Source organism: Vombatus ursinus, unplaced genomic scaffold (genome assembly GCF_900497805.2).
Source record: "Vombatus ursinus unplaced genomic scaffold, bare-nosed wombat genome assembly UNPS02014807.1, whole genome shotgun sequence".
NCBI lineage: Eukaryota > Metazoa > Chordata > Mammalia > Diprotodontia > Vombatidae > Vombatus > Vombatus ursinus.
In genome coordinates, this window is record NW_020954585.1 from 24,170,649 (window position 1) to 24,194,294 (window position 23,646).

The window sequence follows — 23,646 nt, forward strand, 5'->3', positions numbered from 1 at the left end:
AGAAAGTTCTCAAACCTCTTAAAATGAAAGCTTTCTTTTATTTATTTTTGAACGCAGGTTATCTTAAGTTCCTAGAGTTTATTTTTAAGTGTGCTAATAAGGGCAGGCTGCTTGAAGAGTCTTCACTGCATGCGTATTTGGAGAACCATTTGCTCCTTCTGCTGTATTATATAACAGTGATGCTAAGAAATGGCAGATTGCCACGTTGAACACAATGTAAGGAGGGGACCTTAAATACAAAAAATTAGGGAGAAATGCTGAATTTTCCTTAGATATGTCTTTCAAATCAGGTAACTTTCTAGAATTTTAATTATATTAAATATTTAATCTTCTGTTTTAAAGAGCAGACTACTTTCTATGACTTTTAAGAAATAGAAAAAAAAAGCAAGATTAACTTACTTTCAAGAGATCCTTTGATAAATGTCAAACATATTTGAGAGGAAAGAGGTTGAAAGATCAAGAATACAAATTAGTTTCCTGATTGGTGACAGGTACTGAGTCTCGTATTTCAGATCTAGACCAGCAGAAGGAAAGTACACTCACAAAAGATAAGATGTTTAAACTTAGGGAAACCCAGGCACAAAGAATTCTGAAGCCATAAATAATTATAAGGCTTGATACAAATTTTGATCTTGCTAAAATCTTTAATATTAAAAAAGCTAGGGAGAGAGTTCTGTGTACCACAGTGGTAGCTCCTTTTTCCCCTTGCTAGAAGGTGTTCTCCTGGATACCTCTTCATTATCAAAGACAGGATGAGGACAGCAGGAACTGGGGCATCAGTCCAGTGGCGTTAGTTCATACCATCCTCAGTTCACCTAGGATGCTCTCATCATTCCTTTATGATCCAGAGTTCAGTAAGAGAACCTCATTCCTGCAGGAGTTTGTGTTGCACTGTGGAACTTTCAGAGCAAAGGTGAACAAAAAGTGTCCCAGCTGCAGTTCGAGCCCGCAACTCCTGTAGCTCATAGTCATGGGCCCATTCCACATTGCCCCATTTCTGGACCTAAGAGAACAACGTGTACAGTTTGTTAGCATCAAGACATCTTGGGAAAACACAAGAGTTCTAGATCTTTAAAGATTTTTCCATGAACATTTGCTCCAAATTTTATTTCAAGAATCAAATCATAAATATGGATGTACCAGGATCAATTTCTTAGGGATCTGCTTTCATTCAATAAGGCTACTACCTGGATGGAGTGGTATTTAGAACAATGTCTGTAGTACACAGTGGTGGCTAGCTACAATAATTGCCACAACCGTGCGCTACACCAGTGGGACTTGTTGTTGTTCAGTTGTTTAGTCATACCCAACTCTTCATGACCTGGATGGGGTTTTCTTGGTAAAAATAATGGAGTGGTTTGCCATTTTCTTCTCTGGTAGATTAAGGCAAACAGAGGTTAAATGACTTGCCCAGGGTCACACAGCTAGTCATTGTCTGAGGCTGGATTTGAACTCAGGCCTTCCTGATTCCAGGCCCAGTGCTCTATCTACTGAGCCATTTAGCCACCTCTGTGGGGTTATCTATAACATAAATCAGCCACAGCCAGGCAATGGCATAAGAAAGCAGTATCACACTGTGCTTCTGGGTTCTTTTCTTCCTCATACTTGGGTTATTATGATGGATATTTGATCCCAAAGCACTCCCTTCTCATCGTGTCATTTCTGCGGCAGGTAAGTCAGCAGCTTGTGAAATACTACTTTGCCTGTTCAAAAAAGTCTATATCCCTGAGTGTTTCTGCCTAGAGTTGCTTGGCTATGTAGGAATGACAGTGTCTAAGGACAATGGCACTCAAATGACAAAATCTCACTCATCAGAAGAACTGAAAGAAATATAGGATGATAGATTTCAAGCTGGAAGAGACCTCAGAGGTCATCTAGTTCAGTCTGCTCCTTTTACAGATGAGGAGAGGTTGGTGACTTGCCCAAAGGGCATGCAGGTACGAGATGGCATTGAAAATGACCTAACTGGGGCAGCTGGGTGGCTCACTGGATAGATCCCTGATCCTGGAGTCAGGAGGACCTGTGTTCAAATCCGGCCACAGAAACTTGACACTCACTAGCTGTGTGACTCTGGGCAAGTCTTAACCCCATTTAACCCTAATTACCTCACCAAAAAAAGAGAAAAAGACCTAATTAAATTAGAAAAAAACAAAACTGGTCCATCAGAAACAAGAAAAGCAGCTCAAGAGGAACACCTTTTGTGCCAGTCCCTGAACTGTGTGCCTTAGAGATGAAAAGCACAGGGACAGTTCAGCCAATGAACAAAAGCTGGGAGAGATCATGATGAGTGTGGGAATTGCACAAACTGGATGGAGTGTATAGCATGTGGTGTGAAATACAGCCAGAAAGACAGTTTGGAACCAGGCTAAAGATTCTGTTTTTTGATCTTGCTGACAAAAGTTGCAAAAATTTTCTGAACAAAGGACTGACATGGTCAAAATTGTACATCAATAAAATTAATTTGGCAGCTGTGTGAAGCATGAATTGGAGAAAGGAAAAACTTCTGGTGGGCAAATTAGTTTGGAAACTGATGTAACAGTTTAGAGGAAAGGGGAGAGTGGTGAGTGGCAGAAGGTGCTGAGAGGTGGGGACAGGCTCGAGAGATAGATGGAGATAAAATGGACAGAATCTGGCAAAAGGCTAAATATGGGGGATGACACAGAAGTAAGTCAAAGAAAATTTGGTAATTTCAACTCTGGGTGACAGGGTAGTTGGTGGTATCATCACCAGAAACCAGGAAATGAACAGGCTTTGGGACAGATGATGAGTTCTTGGGGAGATATCTTGCAGGCAGCTGGAAATGCAGGACTAGAATTAAGGGGAAAGAGCCGGACATCAAAGTTGTTGCAAACAATTCTCATTCACTCTCTTTTTTGGTCTGGACCCTGTCATTTCTTTGGTGTAGGAAACTCCCAGTGAGGAAAGTCCTTTGACCACTATAGATCAGCAGCTGTAACTTATGTCACAGAGCCACCTGGAAGGATGGTGTCAAAGTCAAGTAGAAGGAGGATTCCTGTGGGACACATATTGACTCAGAAAACCAGACATTAACATTATTATGTTGTACTGCATTTTCATTTATTTTGTTAAATGTTTCCCAATTACACTTTAACCTTGTTTTCTGTTTGACACCTCTGGCCTGGAGCACTGAAAGATTAAGGGCCTTGCCCAGGGTCAAAAAGCCAATATGTTAAAAGTGGGACCTGTATCCAAGTTTTCTGGACTCTGATCCTGGCTTTCTATCAACTATATACCATTCTATCTTTTATTAATCCTAAATAGACTAAGTGTCACTACACAGAAATTGAATTTGTGCCTCTCCTTGGTAAACTGTCTTCTAAACTTCAGCTGGAATATATTAGTTGCCATACAAGTTCTGAATTAGGGAGGTTTGTTGAATAAAGTTGTGTTCTAATGTAATTTACATTTCTCACATTTAAGTTTACAGAGTACTTTACAATCAACGTTTGCTATTCCTCTTAACACTTTGGTGAGGTTGACATAAGAAGTAAACTTCTGTTAAACATTGACAGATAATGAAAAATTTCCAATGTCCAGCTCAAATCTACTTATTTAAAGCAACACTTTGGGATACGGACTGGTCCTATCAGTGATTTCATGGATAGAGGGAACTCCCAGATGAACGAGCTCCTGCTACCAGCGCAGGTCTGCCCCTTCCCTGCCATTTATAGTCTTAGAGACTTGCCTTGAACAGATACGTTCAACTGGCTGCCCTCAAAACTCCAAAGTGTCCTGTGGCCAGAACCAGATTAAAATGTAATTGAAAAATGCTTAACAACAACAAAAAAATAAAAACACCATACAAAATTTTGTTGTTCAGTCATTTCAGTCAGGCCCAACTCTTTATGACTTCATTTGGGGTTTCCTTGGCAAAGATACTGGAGTGATTTGCCATTTCCTTCTTGAGCTCAAAGGTGAAGAGGAAGTACATCCTAGGCATGAGGACCTGGCCATGCAAAGGCCTGGAGAAAGAGGGAGGGAATGTCATGGCTGAGAAACTGTGAGAAAGCCAGTCTGGCTGGCCCATAGAGGGAGTGAAGGGAAGCCTAAAATGAGGTTAGGAAGGACTTTAAATGCCAAACAGAGGAGTTTGTTGTTGACTCCAGAGGTAAGAAGGTTTGGATTCAGGCTTTAGTGACATCATTCTGGCAGACATGTGGAGGGAATGGCCTGTGGCAGGGAGACCCAGCAGACTAGCAAAAGATGCTGGGCCTGAGCAAGGCTAGTGGCTATGTGAGCAGAGAAGGGGATGGATATTAAAGATACTGTGGAAGGAGAACTGGCAAGACTTGGCACAGTTCAGAAGTTGTATGAATTGGCCAAATTCATTTATAGGGAGTTAGTAATAATAATAATAGCTAACTTTTATGTAGCACCTACTATGCACCAGGCACTGTGCTAAGCATTTTACAATGATTAAGTCATCTGATCCTCACAATAACCCTAGGAGGGAGGTGCTATTATAATCCCCATTTTACACATGAGGAAACAGCCAGGCGGAGGCTCAGTGACTTGCCCAGAGTCACACCACAAATAAAGGTCTGAGGCAGGATCTGAACTGACTCCAGTTCTGCCCAACTCCTGGCCCGGCCCTTGATCCCTTGCACCAACAAGCTGCTTGTTAAAATGGCTGAGTGATGGGTCATGTTTATACCCAAACTGCCACTTCATTATCTCAAAAACAATAAAATGTAAACCAAATAAAGTAAAAGAATGATAACTCTCACAGATAAACCAATAATGACTGAACAAAATCAAACCAAAAACCAAAAAAGATCTCCTGAAGTAATAATGAAGTACTATGTGATCAAAGAATTCGAGAACTCTCCAGAAGGGGATAATGCTGCAAATTAACTACAAGTGGATCTTCAGAGGGGATATTAGAACAATTATGAGAAACTCTAAGATTGACTGAGAAGCCTAAGAACAGAATTAAGGGAAGAGATGAGGAATGAAATTAGAGCTTTTAAAGATTTTGAAAAGAGAATTGATGATTTGGAACAGAAGGTAGAGACTATTAATAAAGTGGTAGACTTTCTAAAAAGGGCATGGAAGAGACAGAATACAAAAATGTAGTGATATAACAAATATTCAAGACAAGTCAAGAGGCAAGAAAATTGGAAAAAAAACATTTTAATATCTACGGTCCAAAGGAACTGATTCTAAAGATAGAACTCAGATAATCTGAGAATGACTGGTCTCCAATGAAAACTCAAATGAAAAAAATCTTGCATACCACAGTAAAGGAAAGCATGAAAGAAAATTTCTCAGAAGTATTAGAAACAGCAAACAGAGCAATAGAATACACAGCATACCAGAGAGACACACTAAGTTTAATTAGGCAAGTTCACCCACGAAAGTGGTAGTAGAGCTGGGGAATGGTTCAACATAGGCGTCAGGAAGATGTCCTCTTCCTTTAAAGGCTAGTATAGTTCAGGTCTAATCCCACAGGTTCAGTAAGCCTGACCCCAGGCCATTCTTGGATAGAGAATACATGAAAATAAGACGGGTTTTGGGGCTGCTCCAAGATGGATCTAGGTGCTCAATCTGACTAGGCTCTGGATGGCAACCATATATCTACACTATGGGATCTGAGGCCCTATGGTGGTTTCAGAACTGAACCCGGAGAGGATTATCTATACTTAAACTGACAGGTCTACAAATTTGCATACCTGATACTCTTCTTCCAGACGAGATAGGAGGACTGCCTTTTCTACTGTAAGGTGCCTGTCAATCAACCCCAAGGACAAAACCATGGACTTCAACTGGGTGACTACAAATTCTATACCTGGTGAATAAAATGGAAAAATATATTTTAAGACCAAAGCCACTATAGTGATAATACTCCTATTCTTGCCTTCTGTATTAGTACCCACAACCCCAGTTCAAGATATTATAAGTAAATCTGGAAAAGGAGAATAGAAGATTCTGTCCACTAGACAATATGGAGGAGAATGCTTCAAAAAAGATGACAAATATGACTTCACATTGGGAGAAATATATTGATCTTATATCAAATAACTATTATTATCATCAAAAACACTTACTGAGTTCTGTTGTGAAGCTGTGTAGGTTCCCAGGGATCTAGACCTTCTGGAAGGAGACAGGGCTTGGCAAGGGTGAAACTGCTTATGGTGTGGGCCTACGCCCAGCAGGCCAGAAGCACAGCAATATTACTAGATCATCCTCTAGGCCAGGAAGGGATCCTAACCCTCTGCTTTCTACTTCCACCAGAGAACGAGTCCTTTAACTCTTCCTTCCATTCCCATATACTATTAATTCTATTATGAGCCTCATGTACATTAAACATGAAAAATATACAAATCTAGTTTTATAAGCCCACACCACTGACAGATTTGTGAAAGCTGACTTGATCACCTTCACATGTACTATTCTACTATGATCTGAGGTTTCTGTTTAAAGCAGTCAGCTAGCCCAGGACTCTTCTCTGGTAGAACAGTACCCAATTCCTTCCCTTTCCCAAGGAAGGAATGTCTCTAAAGCTATCTGTACACACACACACAGTCTCTCTCTCTCTCTCTCTTTCACTTACCAAGCCCTACTACAGCATGTTTACTGAACATTTTTTAGTTAAGGTGTAGTTAAACCCAGGATTAGATGTATGGGGACCAGGGTTTTCATTACAACAACCCCACTGATGTGTTTTTACCCTGGGCAAGTGACTTGACCTTCTGGAGTTTCCATTCCTTCCTCATAGGACCTCTGTGATATAGTAGCAAGAGCTCTTTTAATCAGAGGACCTGGGCTGGAATACAAGCTTTGCTGTTTACTGGTATGACAAGTCACATCACCTCTCTGGGCCCCAGTTTTTGCATCTGTGAAAGGAGGAGTCTGGACTACATAATCTCAAATGTTCCTTCCAGCTCTAAATCCCATGATCCTATAAATGGTACTGTTGTAGGCACTGTAAAGTGTTACACTGAAAGGAGGGGGATAAGGTAAAACCTTAAAACCTTACGTCAACAACTTCCTTTCTTAACCTCAGAAAAAATACCTTTATTACCTTGCAAGGCCCACATGTTATAAGATGCCAAAAGACTGATGAAAGTCTCTTTAGTCTTGGCCGGGATGTCAGGTCCCATGATGTTTGTAGAAGATCCAATCTTAACATCATATCTGCAATAGCATATGTTAAACTTTAGCATGTATGCTTTAGCTTATATGCTTTTAGCATGATATAATGCTCAGCCAAATAGTCTTAGGCTATTCTTGATTCTTTTTTTTTTTAGGTTATACATGTATAGTCATGTAAAATACTTCCATAATACATGTTGTGAAAAACTAACTATATTTCTCCTCATCTTGTCCTGCCCCCTGTTTATTCTATTCTCTCCTCTGACTCTGTCCCTCCTCAAAAGTGTTTGCTTCTGATTACCCCCTCCCCGAATCTGCCCTCCCTTCTATCATCTCCCCTCTTTTATCCCCTTCTCCCCTGTTTTCCTATAGGGTAAGACAGATTTCCATACCCAATTGAGTGTGTATGTTATTCCCTCCTCAAGACAAATGCAATGAGAGTAAGATTCACTCATTCCCTCCAGAATATCGTATTCCAAGCCCTCTGATCCCTTAATGTAGAAGCTGCTAAATCTTGTGTTATTATGATTGTGTTTCCACAATACCTGAATTGTTTCTTTCTGGCTGCTTGCAATATTTGCTCCTTGACCTGGGAACTCTGGAATTTGGCTATAATTCCTGAGAGTTTTCCTTCTGGGATCTCTTTCAGGAGGTGATCTGTGGATTCTTTCAATTTCTATTTTACCCACTGGTTCAAGAATATCAGGGCAGTTTTCCTTAATAATTTCTTGAAAGATGATGTTGAGGCTCTTTTTTTGATCATGGCTTTCAGGTAGTCCAACAGTTTTTAAGTTATCTCTCCTACTCTTGATTCTTTTAAGAATATACTCATTCACTACTTCATTCAGTCAAGTTGGTTCACTTAAAAGAAAGATTCTGGGGAGCAGTTATAGTTAACCAGTGGTTTGTAGAGGACTAGTAGTAGCCTCTATAATTAATTTTCCTTTTCCCAAAGCCAAATGCACTGAAGAATATTGCCAAGGACTTCCCTTGAATGAAAAGCATAGTCTAGAACAGGAGTGGGGAACCTGCAGCCTTCAGACTACATGTGGCTCTCTAGGTCCTCAAGTGTGGCCTTTTGACTGAATCCAAACTTGTTCTGTAAAGTTTGGATTCAAGCCAAAGGGCCACACTTGAGGCTGCAGGTTCCCCACCCCTGGCTCTGGACAATGAAGTAGTATGGTTACTTACAACTATGTAAAACCCAATTAATTTACAATGATCATTACACATAATGTAGAGTTTATTAAAACTTTCTTTGGTAACCCTTTGCTACCAGTGTCTCCCTAGCTCACACTGTAAACACTGACTGATTCCCATCTTAGTTCAAAAGATGGCAACACAGCACTTGGGTGTCTACCTGCCATGACAAACCCAGGAATGATATGAACACAATTACAAAACGTTTTTCACACAAATAATGTCAGATATAAACAATTGGAAAAATATCAATTACTCAGGGGTAGGCCAAGCCAATATAATAAAAATGACAAGATAGCAACACAAGGAGATGCACAGGGCAAATGAATAAAGATGTGAACTCATGGGGATTCTGCCTCTTACCTTTTTTCTGCCCAGTCTATAACTGGATCCCACTCATTCTTTTGAAGTTCCACTAATGTTTCTGGTTCCTCCACCCTGTAACTAATTCATTGCAAAAAACCATCTTTGTAAACAAAAAGTTCAATTTTTCTATTCATTATTAGTAATCTAATAAAATAAAAATACAAATGACAACTTGAAAAAAGCATTTCTCCCCAAAGTATTTCAACCGTATCTTGGGATGTAGCTTTTTCCATGACTCAGTCCTTAATATCTCTCACCCCAGATGCTGCTAATGGGGGCAGTTAAATATAATGGATTCAGAGCACTTACTAAGTATTTGGACAGTAAAAGCCTCTCATTCTACCAAGTCAGCCTAAATCTAATAACCGAAGTTTTGTTACCAATTAATTCCTTGGTCCTCTCAATCTACCCAAGTTTATTCTTCATGACTATGAAAGTTTTCATTTTGGGGGTATAATGTTTAAAGGCTGATCTGTTAAATTGAAAGGAATAATACTAACTTGCACATATATAACTTTCTATTATTTACAAAGTCTTTTTCTCACAATAACCTGTAGTACAAGTAATAGTACCAGATAGTATAAGTATTACCATACCTAATTTTAGAGATGAGAAACCCAGAGCTGAGAGAGGTTAAGAAATTGCCCCAATATCACAGAACTGCTAAGTGGTAAAATTAAGACTCAGACTCAAACCTTTGACTGCCAAACTAGTGAGCTGTCTGAAGTCTTACATGCGGTAGGGGTGAGAACACAAGGAAAACACGCAAACAGCCTTTGCGCTTGAGGAGCTTATGTTCCCCTATGTATGAGGGGATACAAGGCAGACTCTTTAGTATAGAAAAAAGCAAACTGAGGGAGAGACTCCTCCATTTGGCATTTGTTGTTCTATGAATTTAATAAATCCTTGTCATCCTTAGTTGTCACTGCTTAGTTTGCTCCAACTAAAAGAAAAAACAACTCCACAACAAAATAAGAAAATAACTCCTGACAACTCCTTAGGCAAATGCTGTAGGACAACCTAAAGCTCACCATCATTACAATGTGAATTTAGTCCAAGTGTCTGTTACCAGATCGTGTCTGTGTCCAGAAACTTCATAGAAGCTTGGATAAGCTGATCTTTGTTTCGTTGAGTTGGGTTGTCTAAAGATGTGTTACACAGTGTGGTCTGAATCAAAAGGCAGAGAGAGCAGCTATTATAGTTCATTGGCCTCAGGATAAAACTACTTCTCCCTTCACAAAGTCATTACTGTCCAAGAAGAGAGGCTAAATGTAAGAGACTGATGTCACTCCATACTGGCAAGAGACTGAAGTTTCAAAGTGAGTCCCCCTGATGTGACTGACTATTAATACCATGACAGCAGTATACTAAACCCAGTGTAACAAACAGACTAGGATTATGATTTTTTAAAAACACCTGATTAGTTTTTTTAAAAACAATCCCAAAATCATTAGTATTTTCTCCCAGTCATATCCATCCCTAAGGTGCAATGAGGTATTCAGCTCCTATTATAGTTACAAATCCATATGGGCAAGAGAAGCAGAGAGAGAGAACCACTGAGAGCACAAAGTATGGTGTGCCTAAAAACTTCAAAAATATATTTATGAGTAAAGTGAATAACCATAATAATTAAATTGATTTCTGAAATTCCCTTGTTTTAAAGTTTAGGATCATGTGATAAAACAGGAGGTGGCAATGGTACTTAGCCCACATCATCAAACTCAAAGGCCAGCTTTCTAACTCAACTATCTATACCTGTTTTCCTTATTTATGGAAAATGTTTAACTCACTAATATCTTGTGAAGGTCACTAAGATATTTATATAGTATTCTAGGCTACTAAGAAATAAAAGCATGAACAAAAAACCTCTGACACTATTTCAAACTTCTTGGGGGCAACTAATGTTTCATACTTCTCTTTTATCATCCACAAAGTAGGACTTAAGGGGTACTTATTGCCATTCAAGGTAATGGAAAGTAGGAGCACAGATAATCCAGATGTGTTTTTCTTCATATTTATCTGATTACACTTTGCTTAATATATTAAAAGTAGTTTGTATTCTCTGACCTTACATCAACTGGAGTAGTGTGGAAGGTGGCCAGCAGTGTGTTGGAATGACCAGGGGAAACTGCCTGAAGGTTTAAAAATTGGTCAAGGGTGACTGATAAAGTGAATAATCTATCAGAAGATGATTAAGTAAATGTGACTGCTGCCATTCTTACTTTGTCTCTACCTCACTTTTAATTTCTCACCAAATGCATCGTGTAGAACTTGACAGTGTCTCGCTGGGAATCCCACTCAGTAGCTACAGCGACAGCCAGCGCTTCGCTGGGAACAGTGAAGAGCTTGGCGTTTGGAGTTTTCAGTTTTCTGTGGTCCAAGTTTATCTCATATCCACCTTGAAACATCAAAGTTTAAAACTTTCAGGAATTACAAGTAAAAGCAAATGACTGTTCTTATGTGCTTGAACTGACACAAGGCTTAAAGACAGTGGATTCTGCTTACTGAAAGACCATAATGATAAGGAGGATAATCTGTCACGTGGGCTCGTTATAAACAAAAGCATTTCACATCACACATTAAAAAAGGCAGAAAGAGCTTTCAGATACTTACCTTCACCTTGTGTAATGCTGACATTCTGATAAAACTTCTTTCTTTCTATTAAAAAAGAATTTTCAAAGAGACAGTTTAAAATATCATCAAGATAACTTATGGAGCAAAAGAGCCAGCTACCAATACTATGATTAATGCCGATGTAGTAATAGGTTTGATTTTTTAAAATTTACATTCCAATTAGCCTACTATAGTAAGGTTTTTATACATGTAGTTATCATGAAACAAGCAACATGTGCTGGTTTGTAAGGTGCCAGTCAGGTTTATGGTCTGGGCCTGGCTCTGCTCATACGTTATCATACATAACTTTTAGGTTAGATTGGGTTTAATAAGTTATCTAAGAGAAAGCATAAATTCCATTCTCTTACCACCACCATTTCACCTTTTATCCAAATACAAAGATAGCATCTAAATGTGACAAGGATATATATTCTTTATTCTCTTTTATAAATGCCCATGCTAGACAGTAAGAGATCCCAAGAGCATTTTCTATTTCTCACTATCCAATTAATTAACCTAATTAACTTTAGCTTTCTTGTGTACTTAACAGGAACTACAAAATTCTCCTTCGAGAGGGAAAAATCTGTGTTCTGTGCTTCCTTCTGAAAATAAGTTGAATAAAAATTCTATCATGGAAAGACTCATACCAGTCACCCTGGAGGAAGATGAAAAAAGCAGCTCATAATAATTGTCACAGACTTTATTAACTAATAAGGAAAAACAAGCAGGTAGAATTTTGAGATCTACCAAAACCATCACACAATCTTTAGAATATGTAATACACAGAAAAAGAAGTTATTTCTTTAGATTTAAAGCATTTGGGGTCTTTTATATTTACCTGTTGAAATAATAATATAGTAAGTGAAAATAAAGAAGAATAAGTAAATAGCTTGTATTTAAGCTTCTTTCATTAGTAATCATGCTTATGTTAAAAATTAATCAAAACGGGCTGTGGAAAAAATTCAAAGAACAAAGGAGGGAAGAGAATTTATGGTATCATGGCCTTATTACAGACCAAGGGAAGTACAGAGGGAAGAACAATGAATTTGGCATTTTGAAATATAGATTTGGGGCCTAGCTTTGCCACTTAGTAGCTGTGTGACACTGGACAAGTCTTATCTTACCTCTCATCTTTAGTGTCTTCATCTGTATAAAGGGACAATACTTGAGTTACCCAATTCAGAGACACCAGTGCTTTGTAAAGTGTTAGATAAATGTGTAATGTTGATAATTTCGCCACAGTTTTCATTATATATATATATATATTATAATGTATTCTACATCAATATTTAATAGATTGTTCTTATATTGTGCTTTAAAGTTACAAAGCACTGTTCCCACAATGCCTCTGAGGTAGAAGAAAGTACAAGGATTGTGATTCCTGGTTTAAAGGTGAGGAAAAAGGGGCAGCTTGGTGGCACAGTGGATCTAGCACTGGCCCTGGAGTCTGGAGGACCTGAGTTCAAATCTGGCCTCAGATACTCATTAGCTGTGTGACCCTGAGTAAGTTACTTAATCCTGATTGCCACCCCCCCCCAAGATAAATAAAAATGAAGAGGAGGGAAATGAGGTCCAGAGAGTGAAATGACTTGCCCAGGATCATATAGTTGGTAGCTGTCAGAGCTTGGATTTGGACTTACTTCCTTAGATACAAAGTTTTCTTAAGAACTCAAATATAATTTATTCTTTTTTTAAAATTTGATTGATTTTTTTTTCATTGCTGTACTTCCCAATGATTCCTGCTTACTCATTTTGTAACACTGGTCATTTCTGATAATGCATGACTCATTCCCTGTCCTATAACCAAGTGATATAAAACTCAAATGAAAACAGGGCTACTCAACCATACACAAGGATCCCTGCAGGCTATATACTGACTCAGAGAATCACATATTAACATTATCTATGTCCTATTACATTTTTACCTCATTAAATATATCCTAATTCTATTTTAATCTGGTTCTCCTGCCCTGCTGGCTTTGCTGGACCCCTCTGCTAGAACCTACCCCACCTCTCTAAGTACTAAGAGGAGGGAGGCATGTTTCATTCTCTCTGAATTAAAAAGTGGTCATGGCATTGATCAGAGAGAACTCAAAATTTCAATACTCAACAAGCATTTATCAAGTGTTGACTGTGTGTACTGTGTTACTAAAAGTAACAGACTTATCAATGACAAACCTTGCTTTCAAAAAGTGTACTAGATGAGGGCTAAAGCTATTTGCCTAAAGGGAAATGATATAAGGGCCAAGAGAGGTAGGTAAAATGCTGTGAGAAATCTAAGAAAAGAGATTTCTTTCACTAGGTGGGGGGTCAAGGTTGTACTGGTGTTAAGGGTCATGTGAGTTTTCTTTTTTGTCAATAATTATGAACAACTATGAGAAAGTGCATGGTTAATGGATAGTGTCAGCCTGCCTCTGACACTACTGTGACTATGGACATTAGTGGAGGGAGTTTCCACACTGGGATTCCCACACACTAATGAAATCACAGGCCTGCACTTAAAAACAGTCCCCTTTGGCAAGAGGCATGCTCTTTGGAATCACTTGCTTGATCTTATTCCCAAGCTTACATTCTCTGATTTGCCTATACATTAGACTCAGGCATCAGAGCAAGCAGATTAGGAGGCCCAACAAGTATGACAGAACCCTATGTATTCTCCATGGGCCCAGTAACAAAAAAGTTAAACTTGGACCTGGAATAAGAAGCCCTGTTCCTAATGGTCGTTGTTGTCCTTCGTACTAAAAAAAGACCAACATGACATCACTAATTACTACCAAGAAATATAGAACATTAAGCTTACACATAACTAAACTGGATCTGATGGTTAACACTTTGAAAGACAAGAAGAGATGGAAATAAAATTGAAAGTGACCTAACCAAATCAGACAAAACAAAAACAAAAACAGTCCATCAGAAACAAGAAAAGCACCTCAAGAGGAATGCGCTCTCAGACCAAACACTTGACACTTACTAGTTGTGTGACCCTTGGCAAGTCACTTAACCCCAATTGCCAAAAAAAAAAGAGGATTACATTTTGTGTCAACCCCTGAATTGGGGGGGGGAACCCAACAACAGTTAAATACAAGTATAGCAACAAATAGGTGGGGGAGGGGGTGTTAGTTGGCCATAAACTAAACATAGAACAAGAATGCAAAGCTTTGAAAAAACAAATGTGACCTTCGGCCATTAATAACGAACAAGACATTCTGATACCACAAACTGACTTACGGATACAAAGATATCCATCTATTCAGCTTGGTACTGGTCAGGCCTTCTGTACTGTATAGTTTCTAATTCTCATCTTTGTATCTTCATAAAGAAGAGAAAAAACTGGAAAGGATTGAGAAGCATAGCAATTAAAATGATGAGAGAGATGAGTCCCACAGATACAGAGCTGGAATGCTCCAAACAGAAACTCTAGGCCAATTGCCTCATTTTACAGATGAGGAACCAAGGCCCACAGGGTAACACAGGCAATAAACAGCAGAGTAGAAACTCAAACTCTGGTCCTCAGACTACTGGACCACACTGCCTACTGGAACAGAAGCTGGAACAACTAAAAGTTTCAAGGGAAGGATGGTTTTCTATTTTGTTTTGAATTCAGGAGACCCATACATGTTGGTAGAGTCATGGGACAGAACCAATAGAGAGGGAGTGGCAGAAACTAATGAGAAACTAGTGAGAAAACTAGGCAGAAACTAGTGAGAAAAGCTAAAATTTAAGTAAAATGTAGGACCAGTCTCTAATACAGAAATGGTCAAAGAATAAGAACAGTTTGCAATCCTTTTGAGAAACATTAGCCACTATATGAAAACTTGGTGCAAATCAGTAATAATAGAAATGCAAATTTAAAGAAATGGGAGGTTTTATTGCACCTAGCAAATTGGCAGAGATGGTTAAAGATGGAAACAGTCTTTTGGACTGTTGGGAGTGGCTGCACACTAAAGACAGGGATGCTCGGACACTGTTGGTCGATCAGTGAATGGCCTGATCATTTTGGAAAACAATTTGGAATGGTGCAGAAGAAGTGACTGAAATGTCCACGCTGCTGCTAGCTATATATCCTGCCAAGGATATAGGAAAATAACAGCAATTCATTTGGTAGTAGAAAACTGGAAATAAAGTGGGAGGAGAAGAATATAGGGGCTAACTAAGACTGTGGTACATGAATGTAATGAAATATTCTGGAATACTAAGAAACGAAAAATGTGAGGAATTTAGAGAAATGTTGGAAGACTTCTAGAGATCAGTACAGAGGGAAATAAGGAGAACCAGGAAAACAATGTAGGTAAAGTAATGACTATGACAGTGTAAAGGAAAAGAACAAAAATGAAATTGAACATGTCATTATAATGACTTATCTTGGCTCCAGAGGAGACAAGCAATGTCCTTTCCTCCTTTCACTGGAGTTAAGTGGGGTGTCTATGGAAGTGAAATGTCTCATTTGCTATCAGGATGGCAATGTGTACCTCAGTATTGTCTTACTGTTTTTTTTCTTTTTCATCACATGGGAAGGCTCAGTATGTGGTGGAGCAGAAAGAAGTATGTATGTTCCAAATAACTGTGAGGTCAAAGCAAAAGGCATTAGTAAAACTTTTTTTTAGAGGTAAATGGAATTGTTTAGCCTGAGAAAGGAGGCTAAGGGCTAAACTTAGTGAAGTTCACTCTCCAAGTTAATGACAGGTTACCATGAATGAAAATTTCTCTCCTTTAGGAGAAAAAAAAGAAGAGAAAAGGTTAAGTTGCAATAAAAGTATTTGAGGACATGAAGAAGAATATTTCAACTGTAAAGGTGATTTCTTCTGGAACATTACAAAAGATTATAGCATCTCTTCTAGGAGCCATTTAAAAATAGAAGAATGGTTCAATTGCTTACCTTGACACAGGGTCTAAAGAAGGTGACCTCAAATGATCCATAATATAGATCATAAATAATAGAGGCTTACTAAATAGCTAAAATTGTGCTATGCACACACTCTTGGGGATGTGTAGGCAGTACAGTTAATTCCCCACTTCTTTGGAGATCAGATTTCCTGAAGTCCAAAAGCCAGAGCACAAAAACTATGTATTTTACCCAGAAGATAGGATCATGAGCTCTCATACTATGCCTTCTTACTCTTTTTTTATTTAGCATTCAGTTTTTAATTCATCCTAAACCTATTTGCCCCCTTTTTTGGGGGGGCATTTAGTTAGCATTAAGTTTTTAGTTCCAAAAATTATCTCCCTCTCTCCAGCCCTTCCTCTACCCATCAAGAAGACAAGCAACATGACATCCATTATACATGTGAAGTCATGCAAAATATATTTCCAAATTAGCCATGTTCCCCCACCCCCCAAAAAACAACAAAAAACATAAAGTGGAAAAATATGTTTCAATCTGCTCTCAAAATTCATCAACTTAAGCCTATTTATTCTTAATTAACACATAACTCTAATAAGTTTGATTTACTACTTTGTAGGATACAACAGGTTAAAAGCTGCCAACATGGCAAACAGACATACCCTGTGAACTGGAGTGGGGAGGGATAGAGTATTATAAGGTTGTACATGGACAGCAGAGAAATTATAGCTGAAAGACTGAGAAAAGGAACAAAGATGTGTTAATAATATACAATAAATGCATTAATAATATACATAATGATGAAATTGAGTCATCAAGAAAAGGTATGATCTGTTTAAGAAGACAGGGTCACAAACAATACATGTTAGATTTCCATTTAAAATAGTTAAAATAAAGTTTTGATGGTCTTAGTTATCTGGAGAATTCATACATTTGGAACAGCACGTTTCTTAATGATGAAGGATAAATGAGGTGTATAAAGCACAATTTCTTCCCAGTAGGGAGTTTACAGTCTTGTTGGGGAGACAACTTAGGCATATGAAACATTAGAAGACCCTTTCTGACTTTGATTCCAGGAGCATACACATATTGGAGTAACCATGGAAACAACATCTTCAAATATAAAGGAAGCTAGTTACCAAATTGGGTCACACCATTTCTCTTGTGAAACAGCTATCTACTGCAAATATGCACTTTCTTCCCTTCATTAGAAAAAGTAAATTATTACAACACTTTTTTCCCCCCTTCTTTTATCTCAATTTCCTTAATGGAAGCTAATTTTTCCAGAATCTATACCCTAAGAACTACAACCCCCACAATGCTTCTCGAATACAGTCAACTACATCCTTTCATATTTTAAAATAGCTCCATCTGGTGTGACTTTGCATCCAAGTTCATTGGTCCATAGGTGGTGTGTGGTTTGAGGTAAAGAAAGCCAAGCTGTAATTGCGGCATAACTGTCATCATTTAACCAAATGTTTCCCAGACTAAAACACTGCAGCACACACCAAATTTTGCCATACCTAGTCTGCTGACTTTTCCTTCACAATCTCTCTCTTACAATTTCTTTTCCACTCCCACTGCCAGCACACTGGGGAGGCCCTTGTCTCTGTTGCGACTTTTGCAATATTCCCTTTACTGGTCTCCCTCTGGTTAAAATGTAATTGGGAAATAACTAACAAAACAGATTAAAATACAATAAAACATAGATAATATTACATTTTAAAACTACGTCAATATGTGACCTGCACCCCCCCATTTCTACTTGAGTTTGACACCACTGCTTTATTTGTACTGCCAAATTAAAGGTCCTAAACCACCACTTTCATCATGTTACAACTGTTCTGCTTTAAAAACAAGCACCCACATCTTTAAAAACAAGCACCCACATCTTTAAAAACTCTCTCTTTTCCTAATATTCAGGCCCTCAACATTATGGCCCCACGCTACCTTTTTAATCATCTCCTCCTCCACCCTATAGACTTACTCTCTAACCCAGGAACACAGGTCAGTGCTTCCTCCCTTAATATGTACACCGTGTACTGTCCTGACTTTTGCCATGCTGCTACTTGATTCCTCTCATCTACATTATCTGAATCTTACTGATCCAGCAAAGCTTCTGTAGAGCTTTCTCAGTGCAGAGAATACTTTCTCTTCTCCAAACTCCTAATACTAATTGTTTATACCATTTATTCAGCAATTAATGCCTTCTGGTATTTCCTGCATTTGATTTCTATATGTTTATGCCTTGTTTTCTCCAAATGGGTTGCATACGCCTAAGGAAGAGGAGTATGGAACTGTATTTTCTCATATCCCCAAACAAGACCTCACAAAGTAAACAGGGGCACCCAGTAGATACTGGGATGTTTTTTGATTTGATAGTGTTAGTGAATGCAATTTAGAATCACTAGATGTAGTTTAAAGTAACTGATAACTATTTTTTTTTCTTTTTGCTTTCTGGTGAGGCAATTAGGGTTAAGTGACTTGCCCAGGGTCACACTGCTAGTGTCTAGTGTCTGAGGCCACATTTGAACTCAGGTCCTCCTGACTCCAAGGCCGGGGCTCTGTCCACTGCGCCACCTAGCTGCCCCAGCTGATAACTATTTAGAATAACCTCAAAGCACACTAAATTATTTCTGAGGACACTTCTGAAATAGTGTTGGACAACAGTATGCTCTACAATGGCTGAAAAAATCTTTATAGATGAATGTTAGCTCTAGCCTCCTAAACTCATCTTGTTGCTGCTAAAGTTTCTCACCTTTCCAAACGGTTGACAAACTAGTTTCCCTAAAAGCACAGATCTAACCACTTCACTACCCTTGCTCAAAAGTTTTCAGTGACTCCTAATTGCCTATAGGATAAAATATAAATTCTTGAGCCTGTCAACTGGGCTTTTCCACAATCTGGCTGCCACCTACAACTTTTCAGCTTTATTTCAGACTGTTCTCCTTCATGAACATTTTGGTCTAGCCTAAGTAGACTACTGGTATTGTAGCTAGAAAGTATCTCATCGAATTTATTTTACAGATAAGAAAACTGGGGCCCATAGAAGGGAAATGACTTGCTCAAAGTTATATAAGTGGTAAGTGGCAGATTCAGGGCCTCAGAATACAAATTCAGCACTCTTTCCACTAGACCAGATGGCTGATCCCCAAACTTGACAGTGTATTTTCTACCTGACCATCTATCTTCTGCTTCTGAAGGCAGAAAGCCATCTCCTATGCCTGCAATGCATTTCTTCCTCCTCTTCTTCACCTCTCACAATCACTGTCTTTTTTCAAAGTTAAACTGGGGTACCAACTCCTCTATGAAGTCACCTCTGACTCTGCTAGTACTATTCAATTGATCAACAAACAATTTAAGTGCCAAGATCTGTGCTAGGCATCAGTGAAACAAATATAAAAATGACAGTCACTACCCTCAAACTTACATTCTGTTGGAGGGACATGTACGCAGATAAGTAAATTACAGTGTCAAAAGTCTTAGTGAGTTTTAATCTTTTGTAGCTTTAAAGTGTACTAAGACTTGGGGGACACCTTGTATGAAACTTTGATGATTGATGATGGTGGGGGTCGGCAGGTTGGGAGGGGACTAACAATTAGAGAGCCACCAGGAAAGGCCTCTTGAAGGAGGTCGCCCTTGAAGGAGGAGCCTTGAAGGAAGCTAGAATTCCAAGAGGAAGAAGTAAGGAAGGAGAACCTTCCAAGCATGCGGGCAGGCTGGGCAAAGATGGAATACTATGGTCAGGGAAATGCAAGCTGGCCAGAGTGTAGAATGAATGAGGGGGAATAATGCCAGTAAAACCCCATCAGCCAAGAAGGATAGGTTGGAAACAGATTGTGGAGGGCTTCGATGCCAAATAGGGGAGTTTATATTTTTGTTAGTGTTTGCTGCCTCATTTTACTTTTACTACATTGTGTGCATTGTATCCACCCAATGAAAACTCTTCTATGGCAGAGACTTTCCTTTTTCTATTTGCAGCCTCAGGGTCTAGCATGTAGTAGCTATTGATTTAGGATCAGTTTTGTCATTTACCAAAAAGATCACCTTTAACCATGTCCTTCCAACATCAAATTGTATACTCTCTGGAGGAAAGACAAAGGACAAACACAAAGCGTTAGTCTGCCTTTGTTTTGAGTTTCTCCAAATCTACTGCATGGAATCTGTTTATGTTAAAGTATGTATATGAAGCTATTGGATGAATGAGGTCACAAGGCAAGCAAGCCCACCCAACAGAAGCTGCAGGGCATCCTGAGGGAGAGACAAGAGGCGTCATGGATTAGCCAACTGTAGTGCTTTCAATCCAGTATTAAATGGTTCAACACCAGAAACAGATAGGATTTTGTCAGTGGAAATGGCATTAAAGATGAATCTTCACCACCTGCTTTGCTGCTACACCCTAAGGACCAGGGGACCTTTCAATTTGACTTGCAGCTGAAACCTTCCATACGGAGTTTCCCCAGTAGAATATGAGCTCCTCAGGAGGAGGGAATGGCTTACTTTTCTATTTCTTTACACACAATAAGTGCTTAATAAATGCTTCATTCAGTCATCCATTCGTTCAGGATGATCTGCCACATGATCAATTTCCAAAGAGTAAATTTCCTACAAAGTTCCACCATACAATGAAAACTCTGAATGAGTCAACCTAAATTATTTTCTAGGTAGTGGATTACAGGTCGGAAATCTTTTCCATAGCGACTATATTAAAGAGTATTGAGTACTGGCCACTAATTGGCCAGGCCAACCCCCTTTCTCTCCCTGCCCTCCACCCCCCAGCTGTATAGAGAAGGAAACAGGAGACATCAATCATAAATTTCAAGCTGGTAAAGACAGTCTACAGATAAAGAACTGCTGCCCAGAGAACGGGTGGCAAAGCAGCTATCAGATTTCACCTACAGGAACTCATAAGGATTTCTGCTTTCTTCTACACCAGTAGTCTTCAAAGTGGGGTAAATCCCAGAAAGTATATGGGACAATTCACCAAGGGTGGGTGGGGGTGGGTGTAGGACCAACCAATCAGAAGATGGGTCACATCTACGCTTTGCCTAGACATCCAATCATCAGGGACCTCTCAAACACAACCCCCCCACCCCCTTCAACCATTATTGCCCAATATTCCCCCACTTTGCCCTCAGCTCCCAAACCCCTCCCCTTCTACTCCATCACTAAAACCAGTCCCAGGAGGTGTGCAAATGCATCTCCCACAACCCCTCAAACCCCAACATACACATACTCTGCCCCCCAGATCATCTCATGATGGTTTGATGCCTCTTGGGTGGCTCTACCCTCTACTATCCAGGGTTTCATTTCAGGAGAAAGGAAGAATATTAAAATTTATGTATTTGGCTAGCCACAGTGATTAACTGAATATTTGTAGTTCATACTCTTAACATTCAGGTGGAATTTTTTAAAAGTGAAATGATCACTATCACTAACTCTCTCAAGCTTGTTGTTATTGGGAAAGCAGCAGTTTGTCTGTTTAATGAGATTGGGAAGTGACCAGAAAATCTGCTGCCACACAGGGGTTCACTGGTTATATAGTGGTAGCCAGTGATAACCAAGTATCAAGCTTACAGATCAGTTTCACAGTTTCTTTTACAAAAAAAAAAGCGACATTTTCTGCTATGAAACTGGCTGTCAGAAATAATAGTATTGTACTTAGCAGTTATTTAAGAAGAAATAAACTAACTTAAATCTGTCCTTTTGATATAAAGGTGATCTTTTGATGGGACTGCTTTTTGAAAGAACTAATGTATGAAGAGAACATTTGAAAATGGATGCTTGGAAATAATTCCATCATGTGATTTTGTTGCTAAAAATGATATGTTGTCATCTATAAACTCATATCTTCAAAGTTTAAAAAAACAACCTTGAAAACAATTTTCTAACCTGTTTAAATATTTCAAATGAAAAGTTTCAGCAGGTTTTGAACCCATTTGTTAAATTATTAAAAAGAGACACCTTCAGAGTTTAACTTGCAATAGAAATTTACTAGCCAAATTTCAACAAAAAATACCTTAGTATATCATGGATAGGACTGAAAAGTGAGTATGATGATTTAGTAAGTAAATGCACTTTGTTCTTTGTGAATTTTTTTAAAGCTAAGTTTACCATTAAAACCCAATATCGAAATTAACTGAACCTGGGACCATGTACAGTAATACATGTAATTTATTATATATAATGTGATTATATATAAATATATATTTATAATACACATATATATATGCAGTGTCTCAAAAGTGGTTTTAAGCTCTAATAGCTTAAATTACATACATACATGTGTATATATTATATACCTCTCTATATACATTTATCTATATATCTTCATATATGTATATATCGCTATACACCTATTTATATATCTACATTTGCCTCTATATAGATATGTCAATATATCTAGATCTATCTATATATACACCCACACACATAGATCTGTATATCTAAATCTACAAGTACCTAGTTATAGAGGTACAGATAGATGTAGGTCTAGATATAGAGACCTATGTACAGAGAGAAAATATAAGCAGATCTACATCCAGATATAGATACGTATAGACATGTAGATATAGACAAACCCCCACATACATTAGGGGTACGTGCTTCAAAACGCTTTTCCCGCAATGGGTGACCGCTGTCTACACTCCCTGCACCCGGGTAAGGTGCTGTCCTCAGGGTTACCCTCTACAGAATCGTCGCTGACCGAGCGGGGCCGTGGGCTGAAGGGATGGGCCTTGCTCTGCCCTCAGTTTCCCTGCCTGGAGGAAGGTACATTCATCCTCCCGCCGTGGTGGGTCCCCCTCTTCCGCCCACCCGAGCTGCGTGCGGCACAGGCCCGGCCGAAGGCGGGGCAGCCCGACGGCCGTGGCAGGGCCCCCCCTCCTGCGCTCACCTGCGGGGGGGGCGTAAGCCCGGCGGAGGAGCGCGAGCCCCGGGGCCGGCCCGGCCTGGTCCCCGGGTCCTAAGCGGGAGGCGGGGAGAAGGCAAGCGCGGCGTGGGAAGCTCCCGCTACCGGCCCCGAGGCGAAAGCAGCTTCGCCACATGGCACCTTTGGGCCCCCGGGGTCAGGGATCAATCGAGGAGGGGGCCCCGGTGGATGGAAGAGACAGCCCACAAGTTCTGCCGGTTGCGGCCGTTGCACGAGACCCGCCTGCAAATTTCTCCCACTGCTTGGTAAGTTCAATTTCCTTTGGATGCCGCCATCTGACCTCTAGCCACTACTGGCCCGTCACCTAACCTTCGCGCCCTCCCAGCCAATCAGCGTCACGAACGCGTTCCGCCTCTAGGCAGAGACTACACATCCCAGCGGGCCTTTGACCTCTAGACACGTGTGACCCACGCCAACCAATAAGAAGAAGCGGCGAGTAAAACTGCTCCCGCCCCCTCGCCGGGTCAGAGCCAATTGGCCTGAATTAGTGTATGTGTGTATGAGTGTAAGTGTGTGTGTGCGTGTGTGTGTGTGTGGGTGTTAATGTGTCTGTGTGCGCGTGCGCATGTGAGTGTGTAGG

General features: G+C 39.5%; 2 protein-coding genes across 5 annotated transcripts in view; one reads left to right on the forward strand and one right to left on the reverse strand.

Annotated features, from left to right (window-relative positions):
- The window catches only part of DRC3 (dynein regulatory complex subunit 3), a 101,843-nt gene extending 89,729 nt beyond the window's left edge, over nucleotides 1-12,114 (forward strand). For 3 of the 4 annotated variants that reach the window (XM_027875101.1, XM_027875104.1, XM_027875103.1), the window contains one exon: nucleotides 11,846-12,114. The gene's annotated coding sequence lies outside the window, so the exon portion shown is untranslated. Of the gene's footprint in view, nucleotides 1-2,905; nucleotides 3,416-11,845 lie in introns of those variants that run through there. The other variant, XM_027875102.1, reaches the window with a different exon arrangement.
- On the reverse strand, nucleotides 625-23,376 carry ATPAF2 (ATP synthase mitochondrial F1 complex assembly factor 2). The gene is made up of 8 exons (XM_027875106.1): nucleotides 23,031-23,376; nucleotides 11,296-11,340; nucleotides 10,935-11,080; nucleotides 9,752-9,849; nucleotides 8,680-8,760; nucleotides 7,046-7,158; nucleotides 5,694-5,809; nucleotides 625-1,003 (listed from the first exon to the last, which is right to left on the reverse strand). The coding sequence occupies exons 1-8, from the start codon at nucleotides 23,179-23,181 to the stop codon at nucleotides 866-868; spliced, it is 888 nt and encodes a 295-aa protein (XP_027730907.1). The 5' UTR covers nucleotides 23,182-23,376; the 3' UTR covers nucleotides 625-865.
- Nucleotides 23,377-23,646: the final 270 nt, after the last annotated feature.